This window comes from Cydia splendana, chromosome 11 (assembly GCF_910591565.1).
Source record: "Cydia splendana chromosome 11, ilCydSple1.2, whole genome shotgun sequence".
Classification (NCBI taxonomy): domain Eukaryota; kingdom Metazoa; phylum Arthropoda; class Insecta; order Lepidoptera; family Tortricidae; genus Cydia; species Cydia splendana.
In genome coordinates, this window is record NC_085970.1 from 11,247,307 (window position 1) to 11,272,896 (window position 25,590).

General features: G+C 38.4%; 1 protein-coding gene across 2 annotated transcripts in view; it reads left to right on the forward strand.

Annotated features, from left to right (window-relative positions):
• The window catches only part of LOC134794893 (myosin light chain kinase, smooth muscle-like), a 67,383-nt gene extending 43,746 nt beyond the window's left edge, over nucleotides 1–23,637 (forward strand). For both annotated transcript variants that reach the window (XM_063766734.1, XM_063766733.1), the window contains exons 4-8: nucleotides 692–895; nucleotides 14,750–14,891; nucleotides 18,122–18,321; nucleotides 20,351–20,503; nucleotides 21,989–23,637. In XM_063766734.1, the coding sequence (XP_063622804.1) occupies nucleotides 692–895; nucleotides 14,750–14,891; nucleotides 18,122–18,321; nucleotides 20,351–20,503; nucleotides 21,989–23,162 (1,873 nt within the window). In that variant the 3' untranslated portion in view covers nucleotides 23,163–23,637. The remainder of the gene's footprint in view (nucleotides 1–691; nucleotides 896–14,749; nucleotides 14,892–18,121; nucleotides 18,322–20,350; nucleotides 20,504–21,988) is intronic.
• The last annotated feature ends 1,953 nt before the right edge of the window (nucleotides 23,638–25,590 follow it).

The window sequence follows — 25,590 nt, forward strand, 5'->3', positions numbered from 1 at the left end:
AGTTTGGGTGTTTGCGTTCAAATTATTAAGAATGTTTGTCTCTGGTTAAACGTTCTACATACGGAAACATCTCTTTTTGTTAAGTTAACTACCTATTAACTATTTTATACGCGTAGACTGATCCGTTACTTTTGATGCAAACAGTACCTACATTGTTGACACTAATTTTCTACACAAAGCACATAGATACTGCTGTTCTACGCAGATTAGATAAGTATTATCTATGTTATTATTTTATTAATAAGTATGAAATGAATCAGGGCTGAAGGTTTATCCTTATCAATACGTGCTGTTTGGAAAACATTGTCGAGTGCCTGGACACAATGACTACCGACACACAAAGATTACCGACAAGTAGATCGATCGTACTCAGAACCAACTGAATATAGGGACTGCTACCCACAGATGTGCAAGTTTCATAAGAAATTAAGGAAAGGGCCCTTGGCCACACCGGCTGCGCATCAACAAGATAGACGATATCCAAGCTACAAGTACAGCGGCGGTAGCACGGTCGCTTTTTTATCACTTGTCACCATGCTGTCACGTTCTAACAAGTATGTAAGTGCGAAAGTGACGGGCATAGTGACAGGCGATAAAAATGGAACCATGTTGCGACCGCTGCAGCTTTCTTACAAATAACAGCACTAATGCAGTCCGAAGTCTATTGTGTCATACCACTCTCACATTCCAGGGGTAAATTCGGCACAGTATACCTGTGTCGAGAGAAGACCACCGGGCTGGAGCTAGCAGCCAAGCTGGTGTCGGTGGCGCGGCGGGACGAGCGTCGGAACGTCGAGCGAGAGGTGGACGTGATGCGCCGCCTGCGACACCCGAGGCTGATACAGCTGTATGATGCGTACGAGTGGGGGAAGCACATGTGTGTCGTCCTTGAACTGTAAGTACTCCCAGATCTTCATTTTCATTCTTTGTTTTATGGTAGGTACCCTTAACCCTTATTTGACTACCAAGCACTAAACAGTAAGTATTTTTCTTGCTCTGCCAACGCTTCGAGGTTGCTATGCTATGAGTTTGGCCATTCGCGCAACCCATAAATCTCTCTAAACCTTCGTCTCGTCAAGTCAATGTCATAATGTGAATCTTAGTTTTGTGTTATTTTATCTTGTGTTATTAATTATTATTTGTGCTAATAAACATTTCTTATTCTTAATGTTATGGTTTATTTGTTACAAGTCTGATAAACCTCGTTTAATGTAATACCTTACATTAATATACGTAATCTTTTTGAAAGGCAATAAATTACCTACTTATATGAAAGATACACCCAAAATTCCAAGTCCTCTCATAATAGAACGGTTCGACATTTAATACAAGTGTTAGTGCCAAATACCAATTATACGAAATAAATACTTACACATTAATCTTTCTGCCAAAATCACATAAATGTAATGTAATTGTAAATATAAATAGGTAGGTACAAAAGTGTATATGTGTACCTATATATCCGACTTTGGACTAATGTTCTGGTGATTGATCAGCAATGTCTGGGTATAGGTAATAAATTAATAATTCCTTGTTTACATTACGAATTCCTAACTGGCCAAATCAGAAACGACGTTATTCCTGGATATTTAAAATCTCTGTCAGTACTTTTGCCTTTTTTGTAAATATTTAATTAAGTACTGTAACATGGAAACGTGATGGAAAATTATACCTACTATAAATATTAAGCATTAGTTTTTGTGTCCGCAATAGTCTCTCAGACCGCATTTACCTTTTCTGTATATTTAAAATATAAGAAAATCAGTGATACATGTGCAATTTTGATACTCGCGAAAAATATTTTAAGATCGGTTTTTGGGCAATGTAAGCCATGACCAGAAAATAGGGTGTAGCAGTAGGTAGGTATTCTTAACATTTGAATAGTTAAGAATAAGAATAAGAATAAGAATAAATTTATTATCAAAAGAACACATAACAGAGTATGGCAGGGGTCTCCGCACTAGGCTACGCCTGTATCGCGGGGAACCAGTTACAGTTTAAATAAGAGATCTTAGTTACACAATCAAGTCCGGTAATATCTTAGGTATGTTTTTGATATAATATAACAGACTTAAAATGAGAACTTATAACATACTTATAAGTAAGAAAAAGATATACATTTCTATGGCAAAACATGAAAAATAAACCTAAATTATTTTAACTAAAATATCTTCTGTCTCGGCATAGTTAAGTGATTGTAAAAAAATAAATAGGAGTTTCTTTGCTTCGACGATGGTGCAGTCTTTAAGGTTGCAGTGTTTAAGCATGGCGTTGTAAGTGGTTACTCGGATTCGTTCACCAAAACGTTTACCAAAAACGGAACGTACTTCTGGAATCGGTAAGTTAAAGACACGTTTTTTAATTAAAGAACTATAGCAATGTAATAATGTTGAGAATTTGTGAGTGTGTAAAGAAATTTTCATTAAAAATAATTGACGTACGGTTAAGACGTTTGCTTGAGCATAGAGATCAATGGTTGGAAATCGAAAGGGCTTTTTAAGTATCACTTTTAAAACAGAACGTTGAGCCCTTTCAATTTCTAGCATAAAAGTCTTTGCTGCACTTCCCCAAACTGTGATGCAATAGCTAATTACAGACTGACAGAGCGCGGTGTAAACCATTTTAAGTATAGAATAATCGGCAGAGTTACGTAGCTTTTTGAAAATATAAATGGACTTTCTTATTCTGGCAGAGAGTTTATGTATGTGGTTTTTAAAGTTCAGTTTTTCATCAACTAAAAGACCAAGATATTTTATAACATCAGTATTCTGAATGGAATCGCAGTTACATGAGTTAGAAGTAGGGTAGTCTGTGCATGAATGGATTTTTATAATAGGAGGAAGGAGTGGTTTAGATAGGGCGGTTTTATAGAAACAAAGGAATTTAGTTTTTTTGCAGTTCAGGGTTAGAAGGTTGGAACGGAACCAGTCAGATGCAATTTTCATACCCTTTTCTGTAGTAGCGATTGTGTTCTTCCAGCATGTGTCATTAAAAAGTATAACGGTATCGTCTGCGTAACAGAGAATTTCAGACTTAGGAATTGTTAAATTTAGAACTTCATTCATGTAAACCGTAAAAAGGGTGGGACCAAGAATACTTCCTTGCGGAACACCGAATTTAATATTTTCTGTCGAACTAGTAAAGGAACCTACTCTGACAAGTTGCCTTCTCCCTGTCAAGTAACTTTCGAACCACGACAGCGGGATACCGTGTATCCCTAGATTTTGTAGTTTGCGGAGCAAGATCGGTATCGACACGGTATCAAAGGCTTTAGCCAGATCCAAAAAGACGCCAATACATTTTAGATTTTTGTCTAAATATGATGAGATTAGGTTGACGAGAGTTGATGTGGCATCTTCCGTGGATTTATTCCGCCTAAACCCGAACTGTCTATCCGATAAGAGGTTGTAGCTCTCAAGATACTTGACTAGGCGAGTGTTAACTATTTTTTCTAAAATTTTTGAGAATGCGCTGAGCAGCGATATCGGTCTGTAATTACTGGGAATTGTTTTTGGGCCTTCTTTGTGTATAGGAGTAACGGATGCTATTTTCCATTGGTCCGGAAAACAACCAGAACCAAGGCTTAGGTTGTAGATATGGGTTAGTGGCACAATAATATAATTTTTAACACACTTTAATAGCTGGTTTGTAATCCCGTTCGTTTTTGTATTTATTTAGTAGTGTAGGTAGTGGCAAAGATAATTAATTTGTCTATGGTAGTGGTATTACGCTACCAAACGTCAATTCGGATAATGAACATTGAACGTGCACTATACTGTTTGCCAACTGTGAATCATACTTTATAATCGTAACACATGGGATAGCTGTCAGCACACTTAGTCACTTGTGTTATCGAAGTCCTTAAATGCAAAGCATAAAAAAAGGAAACTCAAGAAATTTAGCAAAATTGCAATATAATATTTTGAGTGAAAAATTTTAGTTTATTTCTATTGCAAAATGTACCAAATAAATTTCAGAGCAATAGGCCTTGCGATGGAATGCATTCTAAATTCGTTCATTCAATCGATCCGGAATGATCCAAGCAATCCCAAGGAATGAGTCACGGGAGCAAGGTGGGATACACGGTTGTATTTAAACCATACAGGTTAAGGTCGTTCGCACACAGAAAACGGAGTACTTACCTACAGTACTCCAGTGTAGCAAACTGGGGGCCTAGCCGAAACGCATTTCGAAAAAAGATATCGCTAACGAATCGATAAAAAATGTATGGGACTGACAGGTACCGTAGATGAGTCTGTCGAAAAATATTAACGAATACAAAAATGTTAGCCAAGTTGCAATGTTGTAACGAAACGCAAAACATTCGTTACCAAAATTCGATATCTGCCATACATTGTCTAGCCAAGTGACACTTTTGACAAGCGAAATCAAATCGTTATCGCCTCCTAGGTGTCGATATCTAGCGCGAGCTATCCCCTTGCAGATAACTTACCGAAGCACAAGAAAATACCGAATAATAGTGTTTGTAAATTAGAATTTGTAATAAAAAGCATACTTCAACATTATTGTGGGCGGCGAACAACGCGGAAGTGTCGCTTAGACGCAGGCGCCGTCTGAAAAATCGCCTCTATTGAAACTTGAAACTGCTTAGGAAAGGACTGCCCTTAGCTGGTGATCTTATCATGTATGCTACGATCAAAGGATTGTGGGCCGTACGCAGCATTTCACCCAAAGGATCCAATGTGACTGAGGCGCTGAATATCTACCTATATATCTATAGTGACAGTGTCATGGAAAAATGGATTATGCACCCACAAATGCAACACGAAACAATGTCCCTACAAAGGTAAGAGTGAGTCAATAACTTATCCCTACTATACCTACTAATAAGTATATAAAATATATTATTAATGCTAAAATAACTAATGTGTTCCTGTTACGTCATCAAATATAAACCGATGAACGGTGTAGATTAAATTTGGTACCCATATGCGCAATGGCAAGCACTTGTTTTTCAATAGGAAAGTGAATTGAATGTGTAAAGGCAAAGGTATATAGGTAAAGGCTATACAAATATAGATAAAGACTCGGCAACAAAAGTTCTTCACACAAATAAATGCCCTTCCCGGGAAGCAAAACCATCACCTTCATAGGCAAGGTCACTAACAACTAGCAATATTGTAGTGTCATCCCATTTTCTTAAATTGATTTGAAAGGGATGAGACTACAGTGTTGCTACTTTTTAATTTCTACAATTTCTAGTCGGACTCTACAGTAAGCTCAAGAAGACTTGTGTTGTGGGTACTTAGGGTACTTAGATAACTATATATAGATGGTCAAACCAATTTGTCAGTCAGTAAGAACCAGGAAAACTATACTCATACTTATCTTTTGGGTGCTAGTACTGGTATATGACAAAGCTAGTATGATTCTCTATGTCTTTGTTTGAAATGAGACAGTCCTTTGACAAACTATACTTAAATACATAGACAACACCCATGACTCAGGTACAAAATATCTGTGCTCATTACACAAACAAATTTCCTTACCGGGGATTCAAACTCAGGATTATCAGCTTAACCAGCAGGGTCACTAGTCACTACCAACTAGGCCAGACGGGCTGTTGTTATACATATACATTATCAACCATATTAATGAAACTTTTTCATATTATGAAACATTGTATATGACTTCTTTTGGCAGGCGCAGATACAGTCAGCTGCAGAGAAAAGGTCCCACCCCTGCATACAAACTTCTATGTAGTGGTGGTACCTTTTCTCTGCAGCTGACTGTACTTACACACTATATAAAAATAATCATAACATGTACTTACACAAAACATTTAGTTTTTTTTTGTCATATGACTGGTAGAGAATAAGTATTATAACCAAATGTTACAGAGTTTGTTGAAAAACTAAGCATTCATTTTGTTTCAGGTGACTTGGATATTCATTGCAGCCTTGGCATATGAACCAATACTTTATGGTGCTCCAAAGCCAGGGTCAAGGGAAGAAACTATGTCACATGTACAACCACAAAAATATATTGAGTGTTGTTTTACTATTTTAAAACACTGTACATAATATATGTACAAACAAGAAAAGATGCTTGGCTACTGATTTCATGCTGCTGGCAAAAAATACCTGCTGCATCTTTCATTAATAGATTTTCAATAAAATAAATATAATTTAACTTTTTAACCCAATCATTGTTTCATTTATTTATAGCATTTATTTATGGTGGTTACCACCTTAACTTATGGTATGCTTAGGAGCAGATCTGCTCCCATGTACTTACCTATATTCAACTTTAAAAAATGCAATAATTTTTAAAAGTTGTCTTTGTAAATCGACCGGTCTGGCCTAGTGGGTAGTGACCCTGCCTGCTAAGCCGATGGTCCTGGGTTCGAATCCCAGTAAGGGCATTTATTTGTGTGATGAACACTAATATTTGTTCCTGAGTCATGGGTGTTTTCTATGTATATAAGTTTGTATTTGTCTATATAAGTATGTGTATCGTCGCCTAGCACCCATAGTACAAGCTTTGGTTAGTTTGGGGCTAGGTTGATCTGTGTAAGATGTCCCCAATATTTATTTATTTATTTCATTTTATTCAATTATGATTGATATATAAATTACAAATTTTTGACAGGAGCATACAAAAGGTTAAATATGAACAGCCAGTAGCTTAGCAGGTGAGATTACCTTCCCAAATTTCCATTGACTATAAATAATAAAGATGTGTTTAATTCATTTTTAACGCCTCACTCACTTAGGTATTTCTATTACTGAGTAAACAAAAATCAAAGACAGGTAGGTAATAAAAAAATAATATTAAGTAACACTATGATTTATTAGTTTTGGTTTCACAGGCAGCTTTTATCTTATCTAATGCATCTTCTTAGTCGGCGTCTTCATTGCTGAAGGTCGTGTCTAGTTTGAAGAGTTTCCTGCGCGATGTACCATGCTTTTCCAAGTGTTCCTGTCCTCGGCGATCTTAATAGATAAATCGAATGCATAACATCTATGTATTCAATGTCCGCTTGACTTTTGATAATTTCGAAAATGTTTGAAGTCTATGAAGTAAATGAGTTCACTGAGGTTACACTGATTTGGGCAAACCTGTCCACAATATCACTTCACGGTTTGAATCAATACTAACGCTTAAAGTATTGTCTCTTCTGGTCAAGTAAGCCAGCAGTGCACGTCCTTAGCACTGGTAACTGCCATGAAGGCGTCATTGCAGCGGCAGCTCTGACTGTACGTGCCAACTTGGCGAGAACTTCTCAGCGTGGAAGAAGAGCCCGCGGAGCCGCTCTTGCCCGCTCTGGCTGCGTCGCCGCCTTGGTTGGGGCTGCGGGGACGACGGCTGTCTGAAATTGTTAAACTTTAGGTCAAAATTATATGCAATTGACAACGCACTCTTCAAATATTACACTATATAGAGTTATTTTATCACGAAATTGTGATAAACTAAGTTAAACAAATACCAAAATATTTAATTTGCTTACCGATAAAACAATTATTTTCTCCAAAATTAGATTCGCTGTTCACTTGACACTCTTGACAGCTGACAGATGATCTTTCTTGACGGTTTTGAACGAGAACCACAGACAAAAATTAATTTTTACCGACTTGGCGCGTAGAATGAGCGTTAACTAAAAAGATTGCCTCTTGGCTAGGTTATTATAAACATTATCGACCAGTCGCTCGCGATCGTAGAGATCGAATCGATAAGGAGCGAATGTAATTTGGCTACGGGCCCTGAGCACCTACCGCGAATCCACGTTAGTTTGTCTATGTCTATCTATCGTTCGAATATGCAAGAGAGGCAAATAACGAAATTTCGATTTTGGCGGCGGAAAGGCCTTCTGGTTACGGAAAGAACCTGGAATTTCCCCAGACGATGTTCACACCATACCGCATCACATCACACAGCCCGATCGCTCTACAACTCTTGGAGTATACTCGTACCTATAGAGCCCAAGCCAAAACAAAATTCAAGCAGAAATATTGTTTGCCCTGAAACATATGTATTTACGACAAGAATATTGTCATGAAACATTTTAATGTGTAGCTACTTGTCCAATGATGTACGAATAATAGTAAAATAATAAAGGCCTGGCTTAGGCCAAATATCGCCTACGTCTTCGGCGTCAGATATTCTTGTAATGTTATTAATAGGCAGGATTCCAGGTGTAATTAGGTCGGTCGTTGACAGACGCCGACGACAGGTGTAGCTCGTTCATTAATTTATAAATTTCACTTTTGTCCAGTATTTTTAGAAGACGCCATCTTGAATATTTCAACGAGAAACACCTCCTGTATAAGTTATGTATAATTTAAACATATTCGACTACATTCCATTATTTCTTTAATAAAATTGTTCGAGTCTCCCGGACTCCCCTTACCTCGAGGCGTATGGAATTAACCGACATCCTAATCTAATAAATGTCTAGAGAAATATAAGGAAGATCAGCGCCGACTCTCGGGTCAGCATTATGCTGAGGCGAGCCCATTTCGTGGTAAACAATAGGATGTATTTATGTATGTCTTAAACCTTATCATGTTACTTTTGCATGTACACTAAGTTTATCACGAAAAAATAAATGATTTATATGTAAGTATACTTAATAAAAAAATATATTGTGAATTAAAAAATGATTGTCTCCCAACCCTGTCGTTTGGAACGCAGGATCACATGACGTCACTACCTAAGTTTTTTTTTATTCAAGTGCTGGCTGGACACCTCTCAGAGTTCAGACAAGATGACGTCAGCGGAATAAAAACGAAACGCAGAATATTTACATTTAGAACGTGCATTTGATGCTAATGTTCATACGTCTGTGGGAATTTAATATATTAAACCCATGTTCCATGTAACAAGGTTTCATTTGCTAGGTACGTGTCAAGTGATATACAACTCGTTTTTAAATTATATATTTTTTTACGTCTCACTGGCTCGTTGATACATTCATTCGCATTGAAGTAAGATTTGTCAGCGATATCATTCCGATCTATTTGAAGACTTTATTACGTGGTAAATAATGCTTATATTTCTGTAGCTACTTCGTTATATTATTTCAAACGGCTCATTGAGTTGTGGTTAACCGCACTGGTGACTGTTGAAATCTAATATGACTAAGTTTTTTCGATCGGTACTGTTTATTATTTTAGCAATATTTATCGTCGTAATACTGCTTTGATTAATAAACTTTTAGCTGAGAATAATGCCTGTCTACTTACCTAATATTTTTAAAATGTAGTGTAGCCCAGTAACTAAGTACCTATTGACGTAGTCAGATTACACAGAGACTCCAAAATGGTAACCGGACATGATGCGCGGCGCCGTCGTCGTACTGATAAAATTATACGCGTATGCAGCGTGACGCATATCGGCGTCAAAGTCAAGTGCCCCGTAAATGGATTGGGATCCGAGAGATCTTAAATTAGGTTTCCACATTCGAACTCTATAGCTCTTTATATCTAGTATTTGTCATATAAATAGGTAGGTTCCTACTTATACTGTGTTACCGCACGTATATCAGGTTTTTAATATATTCGAAGTTCTATTTAGGTTACTTGATACACTTAATGGAACAAATTTAGGTACATTAGAGTAAAGCCAAGCGAGTTTCCTTATATGGGTATTGCGAGCAGTATTAAAGAGGTTTTGCGTTGAGGCAATAACTTTACAACCGATAACGATCGAAAATGTAAAGATACATATTAGAATTAGAACCTAAGAGGCGTAATTAATAGATTATAATCTACATACCTATAGATGCTAAAATAAAATATTGATTTGATATGAATCTTGTATTTTGTTATTTGAAAAATGTAAAGTAGAAGATCAGAATGAAAATATATTGATTCAGATCAATATATTTTCATTCTGATCCCACTTCTGATATAATAGACATCATTATTAACCTCTGCGCTATCACGCTTTTTTGTCTAACTAGACTTATATAGGTAGGTAGGTACCTATGTTAATCTTAATTACACATAATTATATGTTAAACTAACGCGATAACACATTGTTTCGCTTGTAACTAATTTTAATTTGGTTGAATATAAAAGCCAGAGATGTGAAGAGTTTAAAAACGGTTGCGTCTTTATGCGAGACGTCAAATGATGGCGCGAATATTTTGGCTCGTCGCCATCTTGACGCTACGTCGTAACGGCTGCGTTCAAGATAAAAATCTACTAAATATACGTTTCTTAATAACTACAGTGATAAATAAAACAAAATCGCCATGATTGGGTCGAATTAGTGTACTAAGTTTTATGTAGGTAAAGAATGGGCCTTACCTACACTTGCCCTGTTGCTCCGGCAACTACCAACCTAAGGCGGTTAACACTGGCACCGCAAACCGCATTAGTGTGAGATCCGCCTAACTACGTGAATGTGTATTGTATACCCACATACAAGAATTGTAAACACACTTGCATTCCTGAAATATCCAGACGACTAAGCCTGAGCATTGACATTTGCCTTAGCAGGAAACGATAAGGTGCCAATTTACTCGTATATAATTTTATATAGGCAATCTACCTATAGCAGTCGTTATTATGTAATGGGACATGAATTAGTTTCTCCTTTGCCAACTATTCGTTAGTGAGATGAGATTGAAAAACCCACGTGTTTCTTAATTTGGCCGACGCAACGCAGAACACTCGATTGTCAATTACTTACCAAACCAAAATATATACTAAATTTTTGTAAACTAACATGACGTGTGACGATTATGCTCATCTAATCCCGGCATTATATTTTTTTATAAAAACAAACCGCATGACGTCACAGTCGCAATGGTAAACAAGGGTAGCCACAGTCAGCTGTTGACGTACGTCCATTCAAGATCATTCTAAATTTGAACTTTGATTCAGAAAAGTTGCGCGGGAAAATTTTGTTTTTAATAAATAAGGCGTTTCAATTATCGAATTATACGAAAACTTACCCATAATTTATCAATGTTGTATTACATAATGAAACGTAGGGTACATTTTGGTGATATAAAATTAAGTAAGTTACTTCTTTTGCTATTTTCAAATTTTTGAAAGTCAAATTCCTTAAATCTTAATCTTCAGTCGTTTCATAAGAATCGTTTCATTTCCCTCGCTCAGTTATTCCTATTTTTTTCACTTTATCATTCTTGGGTAAACATGACTGTAGTTAGTTTGATCTGACCATAAACAAATACCTACTAAACAACTACCTACGTATGTGTGTGTAAATTCACTCTCGATCACTTTTATGTGGCAGTAATTTTTTGATGTTCAGCAAAATAGGTCAAGGTGTAAGATAATAAGATTTCGTAACCAAACGCTACGTCATCGAAAATGACTAAGAATGACGTCAAATGCGTGGAAAGAATAATGGACTTTTTCTTAGATTTATTTAGACCGAAATGGTCATGGCCTAGTTGGCATGGTGTAATTAGGGTTGCCAAATGGTCGGGATTTGGCGGGATTCTCCCGATTTTTAGCATGTGTTCCCGATTCCCGACAAAGTGAAAATTGTCCCGAAAAACAGCTTCACGTTATAAAACAATAATTTCAAGTTCCGAACTGTCGTCGAGCGAGCGAGCGACCCGCGTCGACCGCAGTGCCAATAATGTAAAATATCGTTGTTTTTAATACAATTACCTACTTTAATTTGAATGTTTTTTTTTCCCGACTTAAGTCCCAAAATCCCGATTTTTTTTTTTCCCGATAATAGCGCCTTTCGATCTGGCAACCCTAGGTGTAATGAATATTACGTTTCCCAGTATGCTAAATTTACTTGAAAACAAGGTTAATTGCTAAGAGTGTTATGTTGTTGGCGAACCCGGGATTCAAGGTCGCGAATATTTACTTTTACGGTATTAGTTATATACGATACGATACGATACGATACTTAGAGTATTCATAATATAAGGGATTTTGCCTCCAGCGGATTACTTTGGACACATGGTCAGACGGGAGCCGGACAACTTTGAAAAGCGCATTATGCTTGGCATGGTGGATGGAGGACGGGGTAGTGGACATCCACCAACACGCTGAGAGGACACTGTAAAGAAGGCCTGCCAGGGAACTACACATGCGCCTATTATTGCGAAGGCGGAAAGTCGTGCAGAATGGAGAGCCTTGCTGCACAAAATAACGACCTCATGTGGTCGCGACTCTCAGTCATGAGGAATCGAGGAAGTAGAAGGGAATTATTATTCGTCAACTCGTCAAAAAATATATTGGTAACGTAGTTAATTCTCTCAATTTCGCGAGCACACCTGTGCAAAATAACCGTGGACAGTCTTCGCGCACCAACATAATTAAAGTCTTTGTTCCAACGAATTTACGACTCTCGCGCATTGCGAAACGCGAAATCGATTGTAGCCGACATGCTGTGCAAATATTTAATTGCCAGTTTACTTTAAGGAGAATTTACGATCTTAAACACTGAATTCTTCGACGTAACGTGTAACCAAATGCGAACTTAATCCTTATTAACCATTTAAACCTGTGCATGTCGAAGTAATGGTTGCCGATTTCGGGATTATTATCGAAACCGCTTCCGATGTGGCAACTCTACCAGTATTTAAACTGCCTTTCAAACTTAACTGATACACTTAAGTACGTATTATGTAGGTACGATATAGGTGACCTATCAGGAGCTCAGAACAGTGGCAGAAGGACGGTATGGCGGTTACTCCACAGACAAGAGCCAGGTTCTTAAGAATTAATGATGATGAGGTTATACACGTTGGTTGAGCAACTAACTTGCATGCTGATTTAATCAACGTATATAAATATAACTATAGTGCAATGAAATGAAACCTTACATATCATCACTACTCACCTTTATAAAGAAAGACCCCCGCCGCGTACATCTGTCGTTTTGTGTGTTTATTCGCGATACATTCAAAAACTACTGAATATTTGAGGAAGGTGTATAATTTGTTAACCCGTGCAAAGCCGGGGCAGGTTGCTAGTTTAGGTATATTCCTGGATCTATAGTTAGGAATGACAGTTTATATATTTATCCGGTAGAGGTTTAATTGGTGATATGATATCGGAAAGCGGAAAATACTACAAAGATAACCGACTGACTCCAACATAGCTACTCATTAAGCTCAATTGAACGTCGAATGTAATCTCTTGCCAAAACGACCTCGTAATTTAATCTCACGACGACATAAACAACAGTATTTAGCGTCAAGGTGAGATGACATCTAATGACTTTTATACTCCGGCCGCTTGGCAAATTTCTTCGAGCTGTCGAGAGGAGAAAGTCATTTGTATCGATGGCTTGGCGCCGACCTTGGTGGGTGACAAGTCGCATTCCTTCTTCTCGGGTCGAGCGAGGCGGGTGACAGCTCAAGTCACGAGACGCGTCATGGGTGATCATCGGTTGTTTTTGTTTCGGCGAATTGGTGCACTCAGACTTCGTGAGATCCATTTTATTTATTCCCAGGAAATTTAAACAGAACGCATGCTACAAAGGCACCTTGCGACGTTTATCAATTTATACCGATCTGACTGTCCCACAGTACTCTTAAATTTTATCAGCATGCCTCATGAATACGAGCTTCAATTACAGTTCTAAAATACAGACGTAATCTTAAAGAAAACAGAATTCCTTCGCTTCGGTAGGCACCATTCGCTGTATTTACACGTTTATTTTAGCACCGTACTGACTTTGGCAACAGCCTGGAGATTTTTACGTTGATTTCGCGCGTGTTTTCTTATAAATCGAACCAGACTGATTCATTTGGACTTGTGAAAATACGTATGAGTGTGAAGTGGTCAAGAAATAGACACAGGAAGTACTGGCGATGTTTATTTACAAAAGGCTGGAGCCATTACATGACGTTATTGATGAGTATATGTAAGCTCAACGGATTAAGTAAATCCGACTGACGGAGGTTATTTAGGTTCCTATGGTGACTGCTATGGCTATTGGACACTACATACATAGAAACAAGCCAATTGAAGGGGCCAATAACTACCTACAGCAGTCGCCCTACTCAAATATATTTAGGTACCGATTTTGTTCCGACGAAACTTATAATTTACGAGAAAACTTTACAACAGTCAAAGAAGAACGTCACTACACCATGTTGTATCTACGTTCTTATCCAAGTTTTAATGTCTTGTTGCCTAGTAGTTGTGGACGGGTTCATTTCATAATTGATTTTATTCTGATCGCTTTCAACTTAGAAAATTAGTTATTTCTGTTAAATGGCACATCGGTACTTGTGGACTTTAAGGACTCTTTTTTGGTCAACCCAAAGGGGTATTTCAGCAAAATTATTCTCTTACGAAGTTACCCTTTTACCGGTGGCCTAGCCAAGGTGACAATCGGTATCGCTTCGCCATCCAATCGCTTTGTGTCTCTCTTGTCACTCTTCCATATTAGCGTGACAGTGACAGTTGCGTTTCGTTCGCTATCGGAGCGTTGGCGATTGGCACGTTGTCTACGGGGCCTGAGGGGCTACCGCAAAAACCATTTTCCAAATTCGCAAATTGCGGGGATCTTTCTCTTTTAAGGCCCCAGTACACACTGGGCCATCGCCGGCCACTCCAAGGGACGCAGCCATGCGGTAGAATGAGATAGCAATATCACTTGCTCCCTCTAACGCATAAACGTCGTCCCTTGGAGTGGCCGGCGATGGCCCATTGTGTACTGGGGCCTTTACTTCAATGAAGCCGTAATTAGTGACAGGGAAAGATGCCCGCAATTTGCGACCTTCGATTTTCGTGGTCATAGCCCTGTTCTACCTACTAAAATCTACTTTTATCCTCAGGATCACAGGCGGTGAGCTATTCGAACGGGTGATAGACGAGGACTTCGTGTTGACAGAGAGGGCATGCACCGTGTTCATGCGGCAGATCTGTGAGGGAATAGAGTTTGTTCACCGGCAGAACATACTTCACCTGGATATGAAGGTTAGTTCGTTAGTTCAAAAAACTAACCTAAAACGCGTTCAACGCGGTAACGCAGCGAGTGTGATGGACACCTTTGCGCGGGAAGGCCTCTGTCAGTAGTTTTTATATTCCTCGTTTAATTTTAGATATACATATATTATTTAGGGTTCTTAGTTTTAATTTAGTTTTATTCATAGATATATTTAGAAATTTAATTCAGGCAACAAGGCCCTTATTACAAATACCTTACAGACTAACATACATATGCATTTAGACACATACACATGTGTCGTACGGCTGCGTTCGTGGCCCACAAATGGTCTCGCCGGAAGATCAGCGCTGGCTCTCGGGTCAGTATTATGCTGAGGCGAGCCCATTTCGTGGTAAACTTTAACGCTTACCAACTTTATTAATATTTGTAGTTTTTAGTTATACTCTTGTATGTAATCTTAGTTTTAAGTTTATCACAAATAAAATGCTTGATTCTTGATTCTTGATTCTATATGTAGATATATTTAGTTCATAAGTTATTTATTTTATTGTCTTATTCGTACGTAATTAATTGCCTATAACCTAAAACGAGGTACTAAGGTACAGTCTGGCAAATCAAATGCATGTTGTTAGTAAAAAACCGGCCAAGTGCAAGTGCCATTATCTATAAAAACGGACACCCATCCAAGTACTGACCCCGCCCGACGTTGCTTAACTTCGGTCAAAAATCACGTTTGTTGTATGGGAGCCCCATTAAAATCTTTATTTTATTCTGTTTTTAGTATTTGTTGTTATAGCGGCAACAGAAATACATCATCTGTGAAAATTTCAACTGCCTAGCTATCACGGTTCATGAGATACAGCCTGGCGACTAGGGCTTGCAATTCGAATATTCGAATATTCGAATTTGTCGAATATTCGGCCTGTTTTGATATTCGAATATTCGGCCGCTCAGGTTTCGAATATTCGAATATTTTTTATTACTATAAAAATCTATTTAATCCGCTGCAGTTACAGTTTCTGTGTGTTTTCCGGGTATTTACAGTGAATGAGTAATGGTAGGTACCCAAATACGAAGGAAATAATATTTTTACTGTATTCCTCTCGATAGACTTCGTGAATACAGTGAAACCTAACTCAATTTGAAAGAAAACGAAATCAAAAAGTATGTTATTTTACGGTGCATAAGTTTTAAGTTAAAGGGTCATTCTGTTTATTAAGACTAAACCTTGCCCGCACTTATCGCAATTCTCAAATTTGATCATACCAAACCTGCCCAACTAGGTAATCTAACTATGCACCTTTAGCTGACGAATAATCCAGTAGTCAACTAACTTTTTCCCTTAAATATTCCAATATTATATAATTAAGCCGACCATTAATTAAGGCCTCTGAGTGACTACAAGTTAATTTAAATCAGAAAATAATTACCTACTAAAAAAAATATCTTACATACCTAGGTTTGGTTAGATGATTAAAGTTATATTATTTCACTCAACGGCGCATTTATAATAAAAGTTTTATCTAGAAATATTGAATACGTCTTATTTTGGCGTTTTACTTGTTTTTATAAATGTGGACATCTCATAGTAGGATGATAAAATCTAGTCAATTAAGTGGATTTCTGCAAAATATCATTAGTTTTAGCAATATGTGAAATAAGCTTTTGAATAAAACGATAATAAACCGATTTTTCGTTCTTTTTCTTATTTTTTATAATATTCGAATAATTATTCGAATATTCGAATATGTCGTCAGAAAAAGTCGAATATTCGAATACCTGAAAGTTTCGAATATTTGCAAGCCCTACTGGCGACAGACGGACGGACGGACGGACAGCGGAGTCTTAGTAATAGGGTCCCGTTTTTACCCTTTGGGTACGGAACCCTAAAAAGGCGGAACATTTGATAATTGCTGACCCGATAGATCGACACGGAAATTTTTAATTTCACACTTTTTCTACTAACAAATTGGTTTGCCAGACCATATTGTATGCCATATGGATTTTAAAAGAATGTAAACAAACGTCCTTATAACTTAAGGATGACTCACGCTAGACCGGGCCGGGGCCGGGCCGGAGCTTCCGGCGCTTCGTTTTCTATGGAAACTACCACGTGATCACCGATCAGTCGTCATAGAAAATGACATGTCGGACACTTCGGCCCAGGCACGGCCCGGTCTAGTCATCCTTTAGTCGTTCAGCCAATTTCAAGTGATATATCGCTGGCCCAATATTACAGGGTTCTTATGTTTCACTTTTATCGAACTGAAATTTGATCATTGTCATAGTGACATATATTAAGTCGAATTTCAACTATCTTGAAAATGTAACATAGAACCCTGTAATATTGGGCCAGCGGTATATAATTTCAACATACAGAATGTTGTACCTCATTGCACCTAAAATTATCAGAAATAAGTAATCAATTGCGTAACCATTTTCATTTATTGAAAGATGAATTACATTCCGATCGCAATAATTCTTGGCTAGAACTTAAGTGTCACACGCTCTTTAAGACGCATGCGCTCACAACTCACATATGGCACTATAACAAGCCTGCCATTGTGCCACCTATGTTATGTATTAATTATTCCTAACCCGTCCGCTCTCAACAATGTGGCACTCTGATTGCATGGCCCAAGTCCAAAGTCTTAAATCAAAATGGCGGAAATCTAAAGCGCGGGAGGTTTATGATTGTCTGTCCGCCATAATTGTTTATTCGGCGTACCGCGTTATTTCTGATGACTCTAAGGCACTCTCAGCGAAAATAAAAAATGTCGTTTAATTTTAGTCGTTATGACGTTGAACTTGAAACTATGATTCGGTATTCAATAATTTTGGGTTTGAGCCATCATTACAGTCGCAAATAGCTTGAAACGAGTAATTCATTTGTTATCCAACTACCAACATAATAAATTCGAATGCAGAGGCGATTTTTGCGAATACGAACCATCGCGGATAATTATGATAGAGTTAAAGTACTGCAAAAGTGTTGGACTTGGGTAAAGATAAGTACCATAACGCCTCAATCTTACAACATATATAGGTACATTAAATATATTAAGAACGGGTCACTCACGGGCGAACGGGTACGGAGTGAAACATGTCGAGCGTTTTTCGACTTAAAATACGTGAGTGACCCGTTTTTAATATATTTAATATGTCTGTGTCTCACGGAAGTTTTGTTATCATTGTTATCAAACAAGATATACGTTAACCTAACCCTGCAATAAAAGATAAAATCCAATATTTCTTACAGCCCGAGAACATTCTCTGCCTGACCAAAACGGGCAACCGCATCAAGATCATCGACTTCGGCCTCGCGAGGTTCTTCGACCCCGAGAAGAAGCTGCAAGTTCTGTTCGGGACGCCTGAGTTCGTGGCCCCGGAGGTCGTCAACTTCGACCAGATCGGATACGGCACGGACATGTGGTCCGTTGGCGTCATATGTTATGTGCTGTGAGTATTCTGCCTTGAGACATCTCTTCGGGAACCCTAGCCAAATGACAATCGTTGATAGAAAACGCTTATCGAAACCAGGCGTCGCTCACTCCGCGATTACGTCGCTTTGCTACAGGTAGCTAAAAGTACATCCGTTCCACAGCAATTTTGGGGAAAGCCATAAGCCGCCCGTGGCGCTGTCGCCACCTAGCGGCCATATCTGTGCTGATCGTAACAGACGCGTTTTGTTAGTGTCTTCTGTACCTAGTACTATTATTTATTCTGTGTCGAAACTTAATAATGTATGGAAAGAGTCACGTAACTTTTCGTGTTTCGTATCTGTCATCCAGATTTTTTTTTTCTTTACCTGTTCCTCCATTATTTCTGACATACCTGACAGAGTTAGACTATTTCGTAGACAAACCTTGGAAATGGCGTACTTGTTGATATTTAGCTGGGCCAACCATGGGCCAGCTGGGCCCAGTTGGATGTTGATATTTGTAAATTAATAAATAAAGACATGTAATTAGTACTAATGACAAACGGTCAAAGTCAAATATATACGTATTTGGCGGATGGCAAATCAGGTGGCCAAAATACCCGAAAAGAAATGTTTTGTCCCTTTGGTAATGAATATGACCTTGAAACAGTACACAAATAAAAGAAAACACGTGCATAAAAATTAAAACAGCAATTTTGTATTTTTAATTATTTATGCGCAGATAGTCACGCTGCTGCAGTGTGTTTATTTTATGCATGCTGTATGATTTTTAAATATTATACAGAAAGTTCGAGTCTGTTCGGAAAGAGAACTCGGTATTCGGGGTTCGGATATTGGTTCCCATACATTCCACGACTACTTTTTCCGCACAGACTCTAACTGCTTTTTCATATGAGTCATATGACTGTCACCAATGTCTGTATATGACAATTGCAACAATCTTGCCTCGTTACGCCTTTATAAAATCGTACCCAAACTGTATCAGTGTATAGTACTTTAACGTTCATTTTGAGAGTGGTATTTGTTAGCAATAAAGCGTTGTAAAGCGGTAGTTGTTTTGGAACCGATCCCCTGGGTCTCTGCCATAAACGCCAGACCGACATCGCTATGCCGCATTGATGTTCCGTTGTGAGTCATCTTCAATCTCATTCAGTGCCACTGAGCGTGGGTAGTTTGAGCTTGGAGTTTCAATCAAAAGAGTATTTTTATTGGAGGTATGGAGTACACAAAGTACCAACTGGGCCCAGGTATATCACTACGACTTACAAAGTCCCCCGCCGCGTCTGTCTGTTTGTGTTTAAATATGTATGTTCGCGATAAACTCAAAACTACTAAACGGATTTCATGCGGTTTTCACCTATCAATAGAGTGATTCTTGAGGAAGGTTTTGGTGTATAATTTGTTTAAGTTTTTGTGTAACCCGTGCGAAGCCGGGGCGGGTCGCTAGTAGAACTACAAGTTAAAATTAAAACTGCCTAAAATAGACATCAATAATGCAATGACTGGATGTCTACCACGAAGTTTGGACTATGTCCATCTATTTTTATCGCTCTTGCATATTCGAGTGACAGATGGAGATGTAAACAATTTCCGAATTTCGATGTTCGCGGTAGTCCCCCATGTTCTGCAATTTAAACCGGCAGCACCGGCTTACCGCGATAACCGAAATTCGCAAATTGCGGCGATCTTTCTCTTTTACTCCAATGAAGGCGTAATTAGAGAGACAGAGAAATATCCGCAATTTGCGAATTTCGCGGTTACAGCCCTGGTCATACAGTATCATAGATACTAGTCAAGCGGGAATAGTCCCGTTTGACTAGTGTTGCCAATTTAAATTTAAAAAAATAAATCCAAACGTTTCGGTTACAAACTGCAAAAGTCTTGATATTTGAGTCACAAAGTGGGAACAAAATGTCTGTTCTCTCTATTGTCCCGAGCCCTTCTGCTTATTAAATCACTCGTGATATTATCTCGTGGTATCTACCTGAAGCTAGTTTATAGGCTATTTGCATTTATAGCATTTTAAGGATTATTTAAATTTTCCAGCTTATCGGGCCTTTCACCATTCATGGGCGAAACAGACATAGAAACCATGGCGAACGTCACAGTTGCCAAATACGACTTCGACGACGAAGCGTTCACAGAGATCTCAGAGGACGCGAAGGACTTCATCGGGAAACTGCTCGTAAAAGACAAAGAGTAAGTTTATTAAGATTTACTTTTAAAGCCGTAACACACTATCGCACCGCACCGTGACCTCGGTGCGATAGTGTGTTACCACTGTAATTTACAATCATCCTCAAAATATTACAATGTACAAATTTAATTACTTATGTGAAAACAATGTTTTAAATATAAACCATGAAAAGTCTACAGAGATTTTGACAGCACACGCAGTGCAAGTGTTAGAGTCAGACCAAGAAAAGTCTACAGCGGATTTGATATCCCACGCAGTGCAAGTGTTATTTTAAACGTCAAACTGCTATGAAAATATAACGTATAAATAACACTTGCACTGCGTGGGCTATCAAATCCGCTGCAGTCTTCTCTTGGTCCTCACACCATCGTTAATTCCATTAGAGTTCAAAATATCGATGTGGTCTTGTGTATGAAGCCAGATGCAGAGCAGGTAGATTCTCTGTTTAAACATATTTTGAGGGAAATTGTAAACTTTAGTTTGTGGTGAGAACCTAGTTAAAAGATGCTTGCATGAAGCATCTTATTGTGATTAAAGCATGAATAAAACCGCGATAAAAAATGATGTGTTAATACATAAATAAAACGAAAATGACTTCACAACATAACGGCATTTTTTTGAGCCAAATCCGTTGTGATGTCATTTCCCATTTAACGCCGTTTGGAAAAACGACCTTTGCTTTTGTTTTCTCGTTTATTACAAATTGAAATTTTGCCAATGCTAATTTTACACGGAGTTATGAAAACATACGGCTAATTTTGTTTTGTTCTTGAGAAAAATCGCCAGTTGAACGACCTAAGACTCAATAATCATTTGGGAGCAATTCTCAAAAAGTTTGTACATTTCGATCACATCTTAGATTTCTATAAAAATTGGTATGCTGGTAAAGTACATGAAGCTGAACAACTTCCACCACATTTCCCAAAATGTCCTTAGAAACTTTCTGGGACTTTCATAGTCGTAAATGAAATCGGACATAAAACTTCGACAGTCTTATAAATACTATACCATTTGATTCCGGTGCTCGTCACTAAACGCTGCATAAAAGCCAGCCTGTCGATAAAGACCCCTTGTTACATTATTGCATCCAACACAAAATCTAACAAGTCATTCTAATACTGTACCATATAAACTGTACACGTGCTAACCTTCCTCTATGTATGTAGTTATTTAGTTGCATGGTAGACTCTCATACAAAATTTATAAGTAAAGTATGGCCGCAGACTTTGTCCAATCAAACGCACGCATTCAAATGAGTGCAGTTTGAGACCACGGTAGCGATCTGTTTTAACCACTGACAAGATAATCGCTAGCGACCGAATACATTTATGTATCGCGTCGCTTCAGGCCTGACGAAGTAGGCTATTTGCTGCTATTTGATTTTTTAATTCCGTAGTACCCTTTTGTTTCCTTACACCGCCTCTTCTCGTCCCATCCTTATCACGCACTCGTGGTGTTGGGGTTAGTAACAAGGGTTCTTGTCGCAGGTTACGGCCCAGCGCGACGGAGTGCCTGCGGCACCGCTGGCTGGCGCGCCGCCCGCCGCCGCCGCCGCGCCCCGCGCCGCAGCCCTCGCCCAAGCACGAGCTCGACGTCGCCAAGGACAACCTCAGGATCTTCGTCGAGCGGTGGGGGGAGCACCCCAACTCGCCCTACGTCTTCGATAACTACGCGCACGAAATCACCTGCCTCGCCGACGGCAGCTGCGAGCGATCTTCTGTCGGCGGATGCTCTCCTAGTCCTCGGAGCTCCCTGTCGAGCTCGCCCGATGCAGTATTCGATGAGGAAGACTTGGAACCACCGCCGATGAGAGAGACTAGTCGCTTAGCACCCAGATACAACCCGGTCGAGAGACGGGCGTCCGACAGTTCTTGCTTCCTCCATAAAAGACAGGACGTCCTTGTGAGGAAGAATCTAGCTGAGGAAATCAAGAAGTTATCGGATCATCTCTTCTTGTTATCGACTATGAATACGGACCTGGCTAATAACAATAACGTAAAAGAATTAGACAAGAATATAACGGAACCGAAAACGGTCCCAAAGGAGGAAAAGAAGTTAACGAATGGTTTTAAAAGGGAAATTAATACGACAGTCACAAAATCCATCACAAATGGAGACGCTAGCAATAAGGAAAAGAAACTTTTTACATCGAAATCTAGTCACAGAATAACTTCCTCGTTTTTGACTGAAAAGGAACCGACGAGGCCGGTGACGAGTAACATGCCCTGGGCGAAGTCAGCTCGATCCAAAAAAGTCACTAATAGCAGTAGAGACGTAGCCGACCAGCCATTGGAGAGGCGAAATAGCTTCTTCAATGAGTTCGACAAAAAGCGTGAGAAAATAGATAAACTGGTCAACGGTTCAGAGAATGGAAGACAAGTGCCTTACAGACGGGGCGACGAGAACAATGCCCATAGGACTAAGGACCTCCTTCTACATCTTTTAGAAAAATGGGGCGAGTCAGAAGTGGAAGGCGAGAGAGCGGCTGGAGGCACCTCAAATGGCGGTAGACACCAGTCCATATCCTTAGAGTGGTCATCACCGTCAAATCAACTGGCACAGTCCTCCATGTCAAGCCTCCACGCCTTCTTCCAAAGACAGACCTCAGAAGACAAAGCGCAAAGAAAAATAATAACGAACAATATTAAGAGTACGAAATGATTTTCACTTCTAGTGCCATGACTCTGTACTCTGTTACCAAAGTAACAAGATGAGATTAAATTATTGTATTTTTAAGGTAATTTTAGAGACGATGAAATGACAATGTTGTAATGATCTAGTCGACAAATCGCAGTTCACTTTCACTCCTGGAGCAAGACTGAAACAATTCTGTAGGAGATGTTTTATACAATGACAATAAGAATCATAGTCTGATGGTTAAAAATTGTTCTTTTGTGTCAGTTTACAGTAACATTTGTACTTAATTTTGTACTTAGTGAATCAGTCACACATACCTATAGATATTATAATAATAAGTTCGTCTACGCCATTGCGCCTGTCCTATATTTAATATAGTGAATTATGTTTGTTACTTAACTAAACTCAGTTACGTACAAGGATACTGTAATAATTTTATTATACCTTTTGTTTTGCGATATTTTGTTGTTATAAATAATAAGGTTTTTTATTAAAATAATGTGTTTTATTTAAATTATACCTACGTATCCAATGCCATGTATGGTTACAAAAGGTTCACGCGGAGTATGTCACTTTCTTAGGACGTCACATTCTGAGGACGTCACATTCTGAGTTCGTCACTTTCTGAGTACGTCACTTTCTGAGAACGCCACTTTCTGAGGACGTCACTTTCTGAGTTTGTCACATTCTGAGTTCGTCACTTTCTGAGTACGTCACTTTCTGAGAACGCCACTTTCTGAGGACGTCACTTTCTGAGTTCGTCACTTTCTGAGTACGTCACTTTCTGAGAACGCCACTTTCTGAGTACGTCACTTTCTGAGTACGTCACTTTCTGAGAACGCCACTTTCTGAGTACGTCACTTTCTGAGGAATCACTTTCTGAGAACGCCACTTTCTGAGGACGTCACTTTCTGAGTACGTCGCGTTTTTTTAGCATAGGTACGATTTAACAGTATAATATACCTGCACGAAAAATGTATACTGCCAGCAACCAGATTAGCTGTTCGTCATACGGTCGCTTTTATATCCTACATACCAATACCAATCTTTGTTTGCCTTACGCCTGACTGGTAGAGAATTCAATTTGGCAAAACGTCCTATGTTTCGTGCAATAAAGTGAAAAATAGAGAAATAAATAATAAAAAAACAATCTAATTATGTATAAAACATTATTTAATTCAGAATACTTAGAAACTACAAGCAGCAAAACATTTAGCCACAGATTGGAGTTAGGCCGGCAACAGCTTCGATTCAATACACATAAATGTTTCGCACAGTAGGAACCATGATTTTATCATTCGCCGCTGTGATTAGCTGGTGAAGGTATCATGGCAAGCTCGCTGACACCAGTAGAAGTTTATTCCCACATATTTACATTTAAACGGACTCCCGCTCCTTTCGTGACAACATATTCTTCAACATACCGCGTCTTCTGTCATGTCTCCATAAACTCACGTCTTTTTTTCTGATGATAGTGTAAATTTTGGATATCTGCGTATAAAAATCAGCTCTTGCAGTTTTGGTTCAGACAATATTTCTTCTCGTGTCACCTGTGGAGAATAGGCGTCAAAGGATTTTTTCTTCATATCGGCAACGGCATATTCAGAATATATGTTCAGCCATCAATCACTTCTGCGTATGGAGTGATCCATACTCTCATAGTTCTCATGTTCTGCATATATTTAATGTAATTTATTTGTTTGTTTTCTTCCTATATAGGTTACACGATGAATTTTTAAATTAATATTACATTGTACTTTTAGCCTGACAATAAAAATCTATCATGTCGCCGATTTGACATCGCTGATTTTTTTTCTATTTAAAATCCGAAACTACAAAAAGGTTATAAAGTTTGTCAAAGGACTGTCTCATTTCAAACATAGACCGAGATAAACATACTATCTTTGTCTTACACTAGTACTAGCACCCAAAAGAAAAGGATGAGTGTAGTTTTTATTGTTCTTATTTAATGGAAAAATTTGTTTGACCACTTACAGTCCGTTAACTCTCAGAATGAACTTCGTTTTTCGGGTAACATCGGACGTATTCGCGTAATAGAAAATGACAGCGTCGTACTGATTTAGTTGCAACTTGCAATCCAACACTCAAAACTATACAGGGTGGTCTATACCACAACGTCCAAATTTTTTTTTAGATTCCTCAATTCAATTATAGAATATGTATGTTAGCCGGTTTGTCGTAGTTTTCGAGTTATGAATTTTTGAACTTTTAACTTTTGTTAAGAAATTCCGGGCCGAACCAATTAATTTATTTAAAAAAACTATTGAACTTTTTTGAATGTTTCTTTTTATAACATAATCCTTTACAAACGACGCAGTTGCTAAAAAAATCAGCATCCTCACTTGGCTGCGAGTTGGAAAAAAAGACAAAAGTCAAAGTTTTACGTTCAAGCAGGTCAAGTTTAGATTTTACCTAATTAAAAAAAAACATG